The sequence below is a fragment of the Protomyctophum parallelum genome, assembly GCF_964188405.1.
Source record: "Protomyctophum parallelum genome assembly, chromosome: 8".
NCBI classification, from domain to species: domain Eukaryota; kingdom Metazoa; phylum Chordata; class Actinopteri; order Myctophiformes; family Myctophidae; genus Protomyctophum; species Protomyctophum parallelum.
Window position 1 is genome coordinate 27,760,587 of NC_139703.1, and position 15,010 is coordinate 27,775,596.

The 15,010-nt window shown below is 40.2% G+C and overlaps 1 protein-coding gene across 1 annotated transcript in view; it reads right to left on the bottom strand.

Annotated features, from left to right (window-relative positions):
* csf1a (colony stimulating factor 1a (macrophage)) overlaps positions 1–13,567 on the bottom strand; it is a 37,583-nt gene extending 24,016 nt beyond the window's left edge. The window contains exon 1 of the mRNA XM_083770411.1: positions 13,384–13,567. Coding sequence (XP_083626537.1) covers positions 13,384–13,416 — 33 coding nt within the window. The 5' untranslated portion in view covers positions 13,417–13,567. The remainder of the gene's footprint in view (positions 1–13,383) is intronic.
* Positions 13,568–15,010: the final 1,443 nt, after the last annotated feature.

Below are 15,010 nucleotides of genomic sequence, written 5' to 3' on the forward strand. Positions count from 1 at the left end.
GCACAGTACACCTACAGATTTTGTCCAAACATCACACAAATTGGTACACAGTCTCTCTAGAGCCATTCAACGAAACCGGTCTTTCAGATTTCTCAGACTCCATCCTGATTGGTTAAGATTGGCTTCCAAAGTTCACAGGAGTTCTCAGTTTCAAACAAAATGCTGCAAATCATGAACACATCGCGTGATTTCCTTGAAATTGTGCACCCACATTCCCACTAGGCCGAGGACGAAATGCCACATGAACAATTTCAACTCAGCCTCAAGGTGGCGCTATAACTGGCCGAAAAGTGCTTTTACCTCTAACTTACTGTGGATAACTTTGTATGCCAACTCCCTAGAGGTCAAGGAAAAACCTTTGCCTGGAATTTTTCACATCTGCTCTTTATAGCGCCACCAGGAGGCCGACATATGTAAAACACATTTTCTATTATTACTCCTTCAGATTTTATCCAAATGTCACGCAAATCGGTACACATGATCTCCATAGTCATGTGATCAAGACAGGTTTGTTTGATTTCTCATATTCCATCCTGATTGGCCACGATTGGCTCCTACAGTTTTCAGGAGTAGCCCACTTTGTACAAATCGCCACAACTCCTCAACGCAGCGTCCGATTGCGATGAAACTGTGCACGCATATTCCCACTAGGCTGAGGAAGAAATCCTGGTGGAGACCTGTGCCCAGAAGGGCACTTTTTCTTTGGTGCACTGAAATTAGCAGTTTTACAAGAACACAATGCATTGTGAGATTATAGATTGGCTATTTTCGGTGCGGGCCATGGCATGCAACCAAGCAAGTAACTCAGTCAAGTAACTACTCAGTCAAGTGTCTCCAAAAAGACAATTGTGCTTGATTACAACAACACTTTCCATTGTAGTTGCAACAGCACAGGCTATAAAATAACAAACAAACAAAAACCAAAGATAGTTAAGTTAATAAGAAATGTCACAAATGAATAATTTAAACTTAGGTAAGAGTCAATGCAGCAGCATTTACAATGAGCAACATGCAATAAGTGTGAAGTTGTTTGGAATAATTGGAAGAGGACAGGAACTTTGGTTTGTATTGGAACATATTCAGGACTGGATGGAAGGAGATCTAATCTATTTCCAGACCACTACAGTTCCCAGAGGAATTCATATGAAACCATAAACAGCTTGTATGCCAGCAGTGTGCAACACCACAAACAAAATGCTAAGCTCTGTCACATGACACCAGTTACTTTTCAGATAAACTTTTAATTACAACCGTACACACACACGCACACAGACAGACAGACAGAGACGTGGCGCATTTATTGTAGGATTAAAATTCAATTCAATTCATTGAGGGCTTATGGTAGGGGAAATAGCCAATAATGCGCTTTTGCACAAAATAACACCTGGACCTCTTTGGTGGGGACGTAACAACTACAAATAAAGGTAAGAAAACCTTCTATGTAGCATGGAATTCTCCTTTAAGCACTGCAGCTGCAACCCAGCTTTTATGCCTGATTTACATTCAGTTGTTCATTGGTGCACTGAAATTAGCAGTTTTACAAGAACACAATGCATTGTGAGATTATAGATTGGCTATTTTCGGTGCGGGCCATGGCATGCAACCAAGCAAGTAACTCAGTCAAGTAACTACTCAGTCAAGTGTCTCCAAAAAGACAATTGTGCTTGATTACAACAACACTTTCCATTGTAGTTGCAACAGCACAGGCTATAAAATAGCAAACAAACAAAAACCAAAGATAGTTAAGTTAATAAAAAATGTCACAAATGAATCATTTAAACTTAGGTAAGAGTCAATGCAGCAGCATTTACAATGAGCAACATGCAATAAGTGTGAAGTTGTTTGGAATAATTGGAAGAGGACAGGAACTTTGGTTTGTATTGGAACATATTCAGGACTGGATGGAAGGAGATCTAATCTATTTCCAGACCACTACAGTTCCCAGAGGAATGCATATGAAACCATAAACAGCTTGTATGCCAGCAGTGTGCAACACCACAAACAAAATGCTAAGCTCTGTCACATGACACCAGTTACTTTTCAGATAAACTTTTTTGCTAAGCAGTAACCGACCAAGCACTGCCATAGACTGAAAGTGAAATTTGCAAAAACAGTTAAAGAATTGGGAGCAGGCTGACTGTGCATGTGGTCTTGCATTCAAGTTTGTTTTGTGCCAAACTGGCATCACAATATCACAGTTCAGAAATGTAATGTTGAAATTGGACGCAAAATGGTTGTGTCCGAGTCAATTAGCGAGTGCTCTGAAGCGGATCAAAGCAGCAGCTGAGTCCGGCAAGAGAAGAACAGATACTATGTTCGTCTCTGGCAGCTTGTTTGTAAATCATCTCTACATTTTATGTACGGAAAAGGACATGCATGTAATTGCTCAGTCTAAAATATAGTCTGTCAAAATAATATTGTAATCAATAAACTATATCCATACGGTACTCAACTTCAGCTCTGCATGGACACCGCGAGGAGGGGGCAGAGAGAGGGAGCTCAGGGAGAGCAAGGAGAGAAAAACAAAAGAACCGGGAAGAAACAGGTCAAAAGATAAATCATTGCCCAGGCGGTGGCGTGACCATCTGGGCACCCGACTGGTAATCCAGTCGCAGTGTGCCGCGGGTTTGACTCCCGAGCCCGACACGGCCTTTACTGCATGTCTTCCCCCATCTCTCCTGTTTCCTGTCAGCCTACTGTCTGTCCCTTCAAAAAACCAATAAAAGACGTAATCAAAAAAAAAAAAAAAAAAAAGAGAAATCATTGATATAGCCTACATCGATTTTCAGTTCGTTATGCAGCCTTCAAATCCAGTCCTATATTGCGCTGATCAGACCAATGGTCACCAATTATGGCGTTAAACACGGCTGCTGTAGTGCCCCATATGTGCCCAATTTAGTTTTTTTGGTGTGGCTATTCTCATGGCAGAATCCTGAACAATGTTTGTGCCAAGTAGGGTGTGGATCAGAGCAACAGTGTGCCTGGGGCCCCGGGGGGCAACGTGTGGCCCCTGCATGTCACATGTGACCCCGGGTGTGACTATTGTCATGAATGGAGAAATTCTTAATGCCATCAAACTCAGAAATGAATGTTACTCTGAGTACAATAAAAACAAAAATGAGCAACTAATTGAAACGTGCAGAAACATACGTAATGTAACAAAATGATCACAGTTGCCAAAAAGAATGTCTTAATGAGAACATTGAGGGAAACAAAAGCCACCCACAAAAACTGCCACTAAAACTAAAACAATTTTGGCTGCAAGAACAAATTCCAAACTAAAACTACAAACATCTGCATTATTTCAAGTGGCTCGCTCATTACTGCCAAATTGGTTGTGGCGAACTGTTTTAACAGTTTTTTCACCACAATTGCGACCCTCTGTTGGGAGAAGAGAACAAGTGGTTGACATCAACGGTCCTCGTCCCTCCCAGTGAGCTGCGGGGTTTCTCAATGAAGCATAATAGGGCCGTTACTGTTCCTTCTATACAGTACATTAACGACATGAATGCTGCCTGTAACTGCAAATTGTTTCTGTTCACTGATGCTGATCTCTGGAAAGGACAAATTGCAGGTTTAGGACCAAAATCCGTACTTGGCTTACCGATAACAAACTGCCACTACACCTTGGTAAAACAGAATCCATTCTTTTTGGGTCCATATAAATGATTTCAAGGTCAGAGTTGATGACACAGTAATTTTTTAGCAAAGAAGAGACTACCTATTTGGCCTGTATTATTGACAAAAAATGACAGGTGAAAGCATGGCAACAACGGTGATCAAAAAAGTAAACCATCCAATGCAACTTTGAATATGCTTGCACCTCCTGGTACTCCAACATCTCAATAATAGGCCAGTCAAGCTAAGCTAAAAATGGGCGTGACCCAAAATAAATTGCAATAGTAATCGTTCATGGTGTTTTGTAATCTTTAGGGTCATCCAAATAACATATTAAAAATTGTTGTATTGAAAAATTGTGGATCATGGTTCATGATTCATGATTCTAAACCCATTCCAAGCATTAGTTTTGCACAAAAAACACTCCTTGGGCTAATAGGTGGGTGCCCATAGCCACCCAAATGTGATGACCTCATCACATTTTTGAAGGCGGCTATGGCCGTTTTTAGCCAAAGGAGTGTTTTTTATGCAAAACTAGTTTGACATGTCACATGCTACTTAAAGCGTAATTCAAATTAGACATTTTTACCTTATATAGGTTTTAACGTTCAATCCTTGAATTTACCATGATCTAAAATGTATATAAATAATCATATGTTATTTGGATGACCCTACGGATCATAAAAAACATTGAACGATTACTATTTATTTTGCGTCTTTGACTATTGACTGGCCTATAAATACTACAGTAGCTTCAAAGTTCCCAAAACAAACTGATTCTCGGCCTGGGGCACATGACCCACCTTTTCCCCACCCATTTTGCTAGCCTAGAATGGCTCAGGGTAGAAGACAGCTGGGTCAAACAATAAAAAATGGGATTGGTTTTCAAAATAGTCATTGCCCTCAACGCCCTCAATATTAAATTCTTCTTAATTCCTTGTCAGTCAGAGGAAGTAGGCCACAGCTATTGCAATTGGTTCACACAGAGCCAAGATATTTCAGCACAGAGAGGGACAGAATATTGGAGGATACTAGCAGTATTGTCTTTATAAATCAAATGATTTGTAAGTGTTTTTGAGCCAAAAGGCAATTTATGGTCAGCATGATGATTAAATAATAATATAGGAAAAAACAATCTGATTTTTCTTGTCTAAATTTATCTATTCAGCCTATAATTAAAAGCCTTTTACAGTATGTTGCACCAGTCACCCCAACCATGGACCGTTTCAGCTGCTACTGTCTGGCAAATTATTGTACCACAGCCTCAATGCCCAGACCAGAAGACTCTGGGACAACTTTTCCATTAGACAACTAGGTTTATGAACAAAATATACAGTACATGCATAGGCTATGTACAGTATATATGTGTATTGAATGACTGAATGGCTTTCTCTTTTTTTTTACATTTTAAAATTAGACAAATTCAACAAAGAAAATGCAATGTGAAGAAGACAAAACAAAAACAAGCCTCACAGGCAACAACAAACAATACTAATTCTACATATTCGAAAAGGAGTAGAGTGAAGTATAAAACGTATGGTATCTACCGGTAATATACCCTTTCATTCAGCGGCATCACACACACACACACACACACACACACACACACACACACACACACACACACACACACACACACACACACACACACACACACACACACTGCATGTACATAATATGCATACTGTATGTAACTAACTAACTAACTAAGTCTGTAGATATGAATGTACAGTATAATTTGATAATGCTGCCATAAGCCATTAGTGCCATTGCTGCCATGACTCATGATTATCCTGATAACTGAAGCCTGGAAGAAACCAGGTGGTTCATTAGTTAAACCGCTCAGTGGTTCCCAAGCATTATAGCTGGAGACCCAAAAGAGAAATTAGATGTCCGAGACCTAAACTATTTTATTTGTCATGGAATTCGTTTGATTATTTAGTATTTGATAGTAATCGTTACATTGATACATTCTTAGTTTTTTTTTTCTGAAATCTTCTGATGTTTCATATATCTAATTTAATAGTTGTAAAGTTGTCACGTTGCGCAAAAGATGTGCCCTCTAGCCAATGAAAAGATGTGCCCATGAAAGATGTGCCCCCCATTAGCCCCCCCCCCCCTCCCTCTTTGGCTGCTGTAATGTGATCTCCCCTATGGATCTCCCTCCGTCTCCGCAGAGAAACCTTACCTCACGGAAGGTCGCCTCACCATTTCGCTTATTCCTTCTAAATCACACACACACACACACACACACAACACTACCCCGTGTCCCACACACACACAACACTGCCGCGCGGATTTAAGCTGTCAAACCATACAGCATTGTCATATTTAAAAGGCGCTTTATAGCTTCTCTCAGCTCAAAGCGTGTATGAATAAGGAGATAAATGAACAGCTGACGTCGGTGGGAGAGGACGTCAGCTGTGTGTGTGTGTGTGTGTGTGTGTGTGTGTGTGTGTGTGTGTGTGTGTGTGCGCGCGCGCACGTGTGAGAGGGAGGTAAACAGTCAGCAACACGTTAAATTTCTACTTCTACTAAAGAAAGAGGCAGCGATGGAGCCATAAGTCCATATCCATAAATTCGGGGACATAAATTGCGCAAAATACTGTTAAACATGACGGCATCAGCCTGCTGCATCCTCCTAGCTGTTGTGTGCTAAGCTAAATCACATCATACAGGACCACAACAGTCAACACGGCATTGACCAGGGTTGCCACATTGACTGAGAGGGAAACAAGCAACCAGGTCTATGAAAATGTTAACAGGCCAGTAGCCTGACCTAAGCAGAGACATTTCTGGTCTAGAGGGGCGGGTCGCGCCTCAGAAATGCGCGCACCCTGATTGGATCTCATCGATCTGTCCGTCACCCCCGGCCCCTCCTCTCCCCCCTAGTGCAGCGCTACGTCACATCATTTAGAGCGACGCCCACCCGGAAGGGTTGACTCCCACTTTTAGACTGGTTCAGCCCACGGCTTTTTCCAGGCTTTCATCTTTCGCGCAGACGAAATGAAAGCCTGGGTATCGAGGCTAACAGGCCAGATCAAGTCAGAAACTGTCAAACATCATTGTCCAATGTTGTTTTAGAGCAGTGGTTCTCAAACATTTTCATGTCATGGACCACTAATATTCTATATATATATATATTTATATATATATATATTATATATAATATATAATATATATATTTACTATATATACACACCGGTATATATACAGTGTACACAAACCGTATATCTAGGTGTGCCCCCAGATTTTTAGGCTATGAAAAGTGTGCCCTGGGACAAAAAAGGTTAGTTAAGCGGTGCCCAAAAGGTAGATCACGATCTCGGCCAGCGCCAACAATGCTCCCCGACAGCATAATCGGAGCAAATACCGGGCAGTGTGTATGAGCCATAACGTGTTGACTACACTACACTACACTAATAAGGACACAATAGGACACAAAGGACATAATAATAACTAATAACCCATCCGTTACTACATGTGGAGTCAACTCCCGCAATTTCCTTCTTCCCATAGTGCGCGGCAAAGTAACTCTGGGATGAGCGGCCGCAAAGCGGCCGCGAAATTCTAGTATATATATGCATATCAATTTCCAGCTTTCCACAGTTTCCGAAGATACGGCAGTGCACTTTTTCTGCCTGGGAGTTTGTACCTGGAGTCCTGCATTTTAATCAGTTCAAGTAATGTAATCCATCTTTGTCCACTGAGCTCAGGGAAATCATGTATTCCGTTATAACGTAAGATTTGTTGCTTTCCATATTGGGAAATGGGTACAAAAGATAATGCAATTCTTTGTTGTTTTGTTACAGCCCCACTGGAACACATTGGACAAAACCTGTGGCCAGAATAAAGTTACCTTGGGCCCTTCACTTTTGAGATATGCACACTCACTTTCAAATGGAATCATTTTTCACATCCACTTTCCTCTCCAGTAATAGCTCAAAGCAAACAATCCATCACAGCAGAAAATGGATAGGTGCCCAAGCCACAAACTCTGACTGACTGACTAACTGACTGACTGACTGACTGACTGGCTGGCTCACTGGCTGGCTGGCAGGCTGGCTGGCTGGCTGGTTGCTGCATTTACTCTGCCGTGTGATAAACTGTTAGATATATGCGGCGACATGGGCACAAGAGCTACGCAGCAACTGTGCAGGCGGGTCCTTGGTGTCCGATACCGATTTCTCCCTTGGGAGACAAAATAAAGAAACCTTGAACCTTGAACCTTGATGATTTAGTCTTGTTTTTTAAGAGATGTATCAATTTTTGCTCACCAGCCATCTACTGTCGACTATAGCCTTGCCAAATGTGGAACCAGATGTCATAAACATATTCAATACCACAGGATGCCTTTTGACGCCTTTCCCATATGGCCCTCGACCCTCGTTGCCAATGACGCCTTCAACACCTGCTGTCCACAAAGTGGCACTGTATAAGTTAACTTTGCAAATCCCGGCACAAAAGCCCTGTCCTTAAAATACAGATTTGCCACATAAACACATATTTAATGGACAATAATATGTTGACTTGCACGTACAGTATATGCGTGTGTAGCCTAATGATGTGAACTAATGACTAATGACCAAATGTGGGCTTTGTTGTGGATGTATAAGCAATGTAAAGCAAGAGTATTTCGGGAACACCCAGGGTCGGATCCTGAGTCCAGGGGCCCTGGTCTGAGACCTCTAAGGGACTCCCCCTTCCTCTGCTACACAAATGCATGCCAGCGCCATGTACATATACAACTGCCGGTCTATTCTTATGCAATCTGAGAAGACATCATAAAAAAATAAACCCTTGGTTGATTGCCTCGAGAAAATAATTATACATGTAACACTGATAATTTGCTATGGAAATAGAAAGGAAATAGACTGTGCATTCATTCAAAGAAGGAGTCATCAATATGTCCAGACAAATCTGTGGCAAGACTTGTTGTCTGTGGCAAATATTAGATTTAGTTTTCACATAACATTATAACGTTCTTATTTTGATCATGAGACCCATTGATGTGAGTCTCCAGGTTTTCTTCAGAATATATGATACTGATTTACTATCTAAGACACTATATGGCACATTTGGGGTCTGCCAGTACAGTGGTTCTCAAACTTCTTATTTTCAAGGACCCCCATAACTCTGAGTGTGCACAAATGGAGCCGAAATGTTCAGAGTTGTCCACCACAAGCCGGCATGACGATGAACCCTGATTCAAAGTCACATGCACTCAATCAGCATGCTAAGTTTGCACATGGCAGTGGTTTATTGCGTTCCGTTGCAAACTGTTAGTAGTGCAAATGATGGTCAGTGACCTGTCTATGACCGTAGCAATTCATGTCATCCCATATCCCATTCCATCTCACTCCTATAATTGAAAAGACACTGTTTGTGTGTGCGTGTCTGAGCATGAGTTGTCCGTGGTAAACTGTCAGCATTGTACTGCACACATGCCCCATCTGCAGGGAGCTGCAGGGAGAACAAAACTTCACATGCAGTGGAAAGTGAGTAGCGACACAATGTGTCACTGCTTTGTATGGAAGATGCTCCACTCGTGACCACGAGCCAAAGACTACAGAGAGTGGTTAAAACAGCACAGTATATCACCAGTATACTGAGCTGCCAGCCTGCATGCAGGACCTTTACAGCCAGACACTAGCAGAGTGTGAATATTGTGTCACGCTGTCTTTCTCAATCACCAGCTCCGTCAACAACAGTCAGGGGCAAAATAATGAATTGCCTCAGCCCGTGTTCACTCATGGGCAGCTCAGCTCTGATCTAATGTGCTTTCTCCAGCGTAACGAGAACCACCAGTGTGAACATTTTTACAGTGGTAGGTGATGAGGAGGGAACCAACTGACAACATTGTTTATAAGGAGATGCTTAAATGGTCTGTATGAATGCATTTTTATTTTCGTGTCTTGTTGTTAAGACCCATCCCTTACGGGATTATAAGACACCAACAACATAAATAAACAATATCACGTTCACTTCCCACACAGAAGTTACACAAAGTATTTGATAACAACAGAAATAAGCATTATCATAAAATAAAATACATCACATATAAGTTTTCTTTGTCCGTATGTCCCAAGCTTTCTCTATATATTCTGCTAATGCAAATATCTTTTGTTCGAAAATCCATCTCAGTCGCTCTGCATCACTTAACCACATCAGATCTATATTTTAAATAACTTTTGACGTAGCTCATGATACAACGGGCAATAGAAAAGAAAATGGAACTCATTCTCAATATCATTTATATCACAGTAGGTGCAAATACGTTCTTTTTCTGGAACTCCTCTATACCTCCCAGTCTCAAGGTGCAAGGGCAAGATCCCAGAACGGAGTTGGGCACATAGGGATCTTTGTCTTTTGAATAATGGGGCACAAACATACTTTTCACTAGCGTAACAGCTTTTTATCGTAACAAATGTTCTCAACTTTGGTTTATACAATATGTCCCTTGACCATTTGTTCTGAAATAAACTATAAAGTGTGTCTTTAACCATGGAGATGTTTACAACCCTGTTGTCTGTAAGTGATTAATTCAAACACATGTTTGTAATTATTTTGATCATAAAATAACATACTGCATTCATAACATTCTCTAACGATCGACTTCTGCTTTTCTGGAATAAAACGATATTGCTGCCTGCATGTATGACAATGATCAGCATAGATTACCCTCATGATGGTGATGGGAGCAGATGGGAGTAGGGCTGGCAGTGATAGGCTGTACAGATCATGTGGGGCCTAGGCTGTACCCCATATCAATTTCAAGCTTTTATTTATTTGAAAAGAACAAACACGTTGTGGCCTTCATCAGGCTATCTTTATGGATCCATAAATATAGCCTGATGAAGGCCGCATAGGCCGAAACGTTGCTGTTTCCCTATTAAAGTTTTTTCACTGCATTTGAAGACAGTGTGCAGGTGTTTGTTCTTTTCCTCTCCTATATGCACCTGTCGCCTGCGTGCAAAAGCTTTGCTTTTTATAAGCTGTATTTATTTAAAATGCTAAATCACACAAACATCTCAATAGTATCACTTTCCAACATATTACAATATCACGATAAAAACAGATCATGGGCACATGCAGAGATTATGGTATTGATTCTGGGGACAGAAAGGTATGTGACATCTAGTGAATGGAGGGAACAGGAGAGCATATAAGGAATGATGGAATCTGACAGGTATACGGAGAGCAGAATCAGAGAATCAGAGCAAGCCTGAATAGAGAGCCAAAGGAGGGATTTGACGACTGGAGTGATACAGTATGTACTGGCTTAGTACTGTAAGTAGGCCTAGTCTGGCAGCAGATGGGTGAACCGGAGAAAGGCTGTTGTAGTAGTCGAGTCGAGAAGAAACAAATGCATCCATCAGGTTTCAGCACCCGGTGCATTTAGCAATGATAAAATTGATGTAGCATAAAAAAGAAAGAAAAAGAATATGCTAGGTTATTAGCTGAGGGAGTCTTAAACAACCAGGCAGTAGGACCTTATGTGCCTCACTGTGGCAAGCAGAAAAAACAGCAAAACGGACTATTTTACTTTGTCGTTAGCAGAGTAAATTCTTGAACCTTTTGAGACCCTGGGCAGAAAATCCCATGGGGCCTTTTAAAATGACTTTTAATGACTCTGGGCTCCCGGTAGTTGCCTACTGTACTGTGCCTGTTCATTAATGTGCCTCTATATTTAGGGCCTTTTTGAATCAGGCTCTGAAATTCAGGGCGGGGCTCTGGAACGGTCTGGCCGCAGTTGGCCCAATTTTCCCGCCAGGCTCGTTCAGGGATCCAGCTCTGGGGATATAGTACCTGACAGCCTGGCACACACCTTCTGTCTGACACTATGCTCTATGTGTCCTCTGTTCTAACTTTATTTGTACTTTATTATTAGAGAACTTACAACACTATGAGATAATGTGTATTCGGACAAGGAAAGCTTATCAAAAATATAATATATATATATATATATATTTTTATATTTATATTTATACACTTTGATGCTACATCATACATGTCAAATTACACAACAGCCTATAATACATCCATGTATATATATATATATATATATATATATACACACACACACACACACACACACACACACACACACACACACACACACACACACACACACACACACACACACACACACACACACACACACACACACACACACACACACACACACACACACCATATTTGTTGTTGTTATTGTTGTTGTTGTTGTTATTATTATTACAATTATTATTATTATTATTGATGAAAAGGCAATTCATGGGTGGCTTGTACAAAAATAATACATTTCACCCAACATTTTACAACTATAAGCTTGATGTGTGATGTTTAAAGTGAAATAAATCTAAGTTGAATGAGCTGCAGGCCTAACTATAAGCTTAGTGGAAATGAAATGTGAAAAAAGGCAAACATTAGCAAGGGCAGAGGGTAAATATTTCCAGCATTTCTCTTAAGAAAAATCTGTTGCCACTTTACAGACCAGACCGTCTGTGATCTGTGTTCAAATCTCTTCACATGCAGCTATCACTCCTCTGTCTGGCTGTCCATTCCTCTCAACTTGCCAAAACCACCTGTGTGTAATATACTTCAGTGTACGACTGCGTTGCTCACCTTAAATAACTTGGGGGGTGGGGGAAATGGTGAGCAGCTTTTAAAGGCAAATTATAAATTGGCTTCTGTTTCAATAGTAGTACAAAGATAACATAACTTGTATTTGTACGTTAAATCTAAATAAAGTTTAAAGTTTAAATCAACTGACTTTTCACTTTTATCCAAGTCAATTCTGTGAAGAAGAAATGTTACTTTTTGTAGGAGGAAAGGTAAAATTTGGCTACATTTTTCTTATGACTTTTACACTATTACACTTGAACGGTTCCTTCCAAATCTGCTGTAGCGCATACTATACTGGCAAATTTCTTCCTTGGGAGACAAAATAAAGAAACCTTGAACCTTGAATGCTGTTGGTGTATACAATATACCAAGATCATATATACATGTGTACATATATGCTGTTCTCTTTTTTGTGCTCTTTTTTGGACTCTCTCCCTCCCCCTTTTTACAGTTTTATCATTATTGTTATTTTTATTATTATAATTATTATTATTATCTATGCTGCTGCATTCATTGTCTGAAGGGAAGCAAAACTAAGTTTACTCTTACGTACCTGTACACAAGATGTTACAACAACCTTGAACCTTGAGTAGACAGATTTTTTCGCCTTAATTTGTTAATTTGTATAATAGGGTTTAGGCCATATTTGAATTAGCACATAGTTATTTTGTATTTTTTGGTTTATTTCTATTGGACAATACAACTTCCAATTTTCTATTTTAGACATTTCAATTACATTATGATAATTTAATATAGTGACTCAGTACTTATTCTTCTTTTCAGTAGATACTTTCTTAGTCTTACTCTTTGGATTTTACTTATATCTGAATCGTTATTTAAAGTAACAATAATACTTTTACGCAAGTACAGTTTTTGGCGAGGTGGGTGGGTATAGATCACTGATTCCGTGCTGTGAGGTAAGGGAGAAAAAGTTAAATTGTTTGATTATTTACCTCAAATCATTTTTTATGCCTGGTACAACCAACTAGAACCAGAATCATAGGACGTGACAGCTTTACTATGGACGGAACTCCAGTTCTAGTTAGTTGACTCACAATGAGCTTACAAACAATTAACTGTGAGAAAATGCACTAATTTATTTTATTACATTATGGATACAAGGCCTGTAGAGTGACTTACCTTGGCTGTAAGGACTGGTTTGTGTGTGTTCATCTGGCCGACCTGGGCAAGTAAAAGGAAATAAAGTCCACTTTTAGAGTCATTGGCACAGAGGTGTTGTCTGTCTGTGGCAAAGATCAGCCTAGCTGTGTCACATTCCAGGTGCTGGCCTGTGCTGGAGAAAGGACATGGGGACAGAGCAGTATTCACGACAGACTGACTGAAGCACTTCAAGGTGGAGCTCTGCTGCTTGACTGTCACTATTGAGACAGAGAGAGAGAGAGAGAGAGAGAGAGAGAGAGAGACAGAGAGAGAGAGAGAGAGAGAGAGAGAGAGAGAGAGAGAGGGGTGGGGGGTTAATGTTTGATGCCCTCTTCTCACTGGTTCTTTATATTGACCACTGTAGACCTGTATACTCTTCTCCGTTCAATTTTAGTATTACTCTGATTATCACCGGGGATAATAGACTTGGACAGTGAAAATGGGGGTTTAGAGCTGTGGTTATTACACATATTACTGGTAACAGTTTAAGCCTCCCACTAGACCCGTTTAATATAGCTCTTTAGTGTCATTTGGTTTGGGTTGCAGCTCTGAGAAAGACCAGTCTCAACTTGGCTACAATATTAATGCGCCACTCAAATTTGTAGCTTCTAGAAGAATAGCTGCCCAGGAAAAAGTGGCTTCATATTTGAGTGCAAACAGCTGGCAAAAAAGATTAATGGCTTTCTCCGTTCTTTTACTGACTGATTTACTAACCAAGCAACACAAATGGGACTAGCTTTGTGGTTTATTGTGACTGTAGGCGGCTTTGGAGGACAAAAACGTGGCCCACTTTACCAACAAATGTATCAGAAACTATACTGTTAGTCTTGCTTTTGTTGTTCAGTGTTGTTCATTAAATATATTTGAATATATTTTTGATCGATTGTATACTTATTAGTCTCTTTTTTCTTTCTTCTTCTTCTTTAGTCCCATAAAGCATTTAGGCTAAAATGACGATACAAATAAGTCCTGGGGACTTGTTTCCAGTATGGTTCTATGTATCACAGGACCATAATTCATAAATAGGCTATTGACAAATAGGCCTAGCATATTTACAATCACATGATTGATAGATTATTGGCAAATGTTTAAACAGTTGTCTGGAACTAACCCACAGATTTATATTCTTGTCTGCAAGTTATTACATATAGGCCTATAATAGCACCATATTTCCTGTCCACCACCACCACACTATATATACACATGAGTATACCCTCATATTAAGACCACCTCTTGAAAATAAAGCAATAATGGGGGCTTGAGCAAATTTTTTATAATTCTTTTTTTTTTTGGCCCTTCAAGATTGGCCCCCCAAGACGAACATTTGTTCAAGTAATGATAAATTCCACTATCATAATGAATTATCTTTTAATCTGCCATCAGAATTTTAGTTTCAGACTAATGAGAACATATTGCTTATTGTACTGTCCAATGACATGAAATGGCACAAGGGAAGGACTCCACAAAAAGTTTTTGTACACATGTGCCCTTTTCTGGAGTTTGAGCCTCTGCCCCCCCAGTGCTCTCTGCACGGCCCTGCCAAGGGGTTCATGGAAGTCATTTCTCTAGCACTACTGTAAACGATGCATCTACAATTTGTGCAACT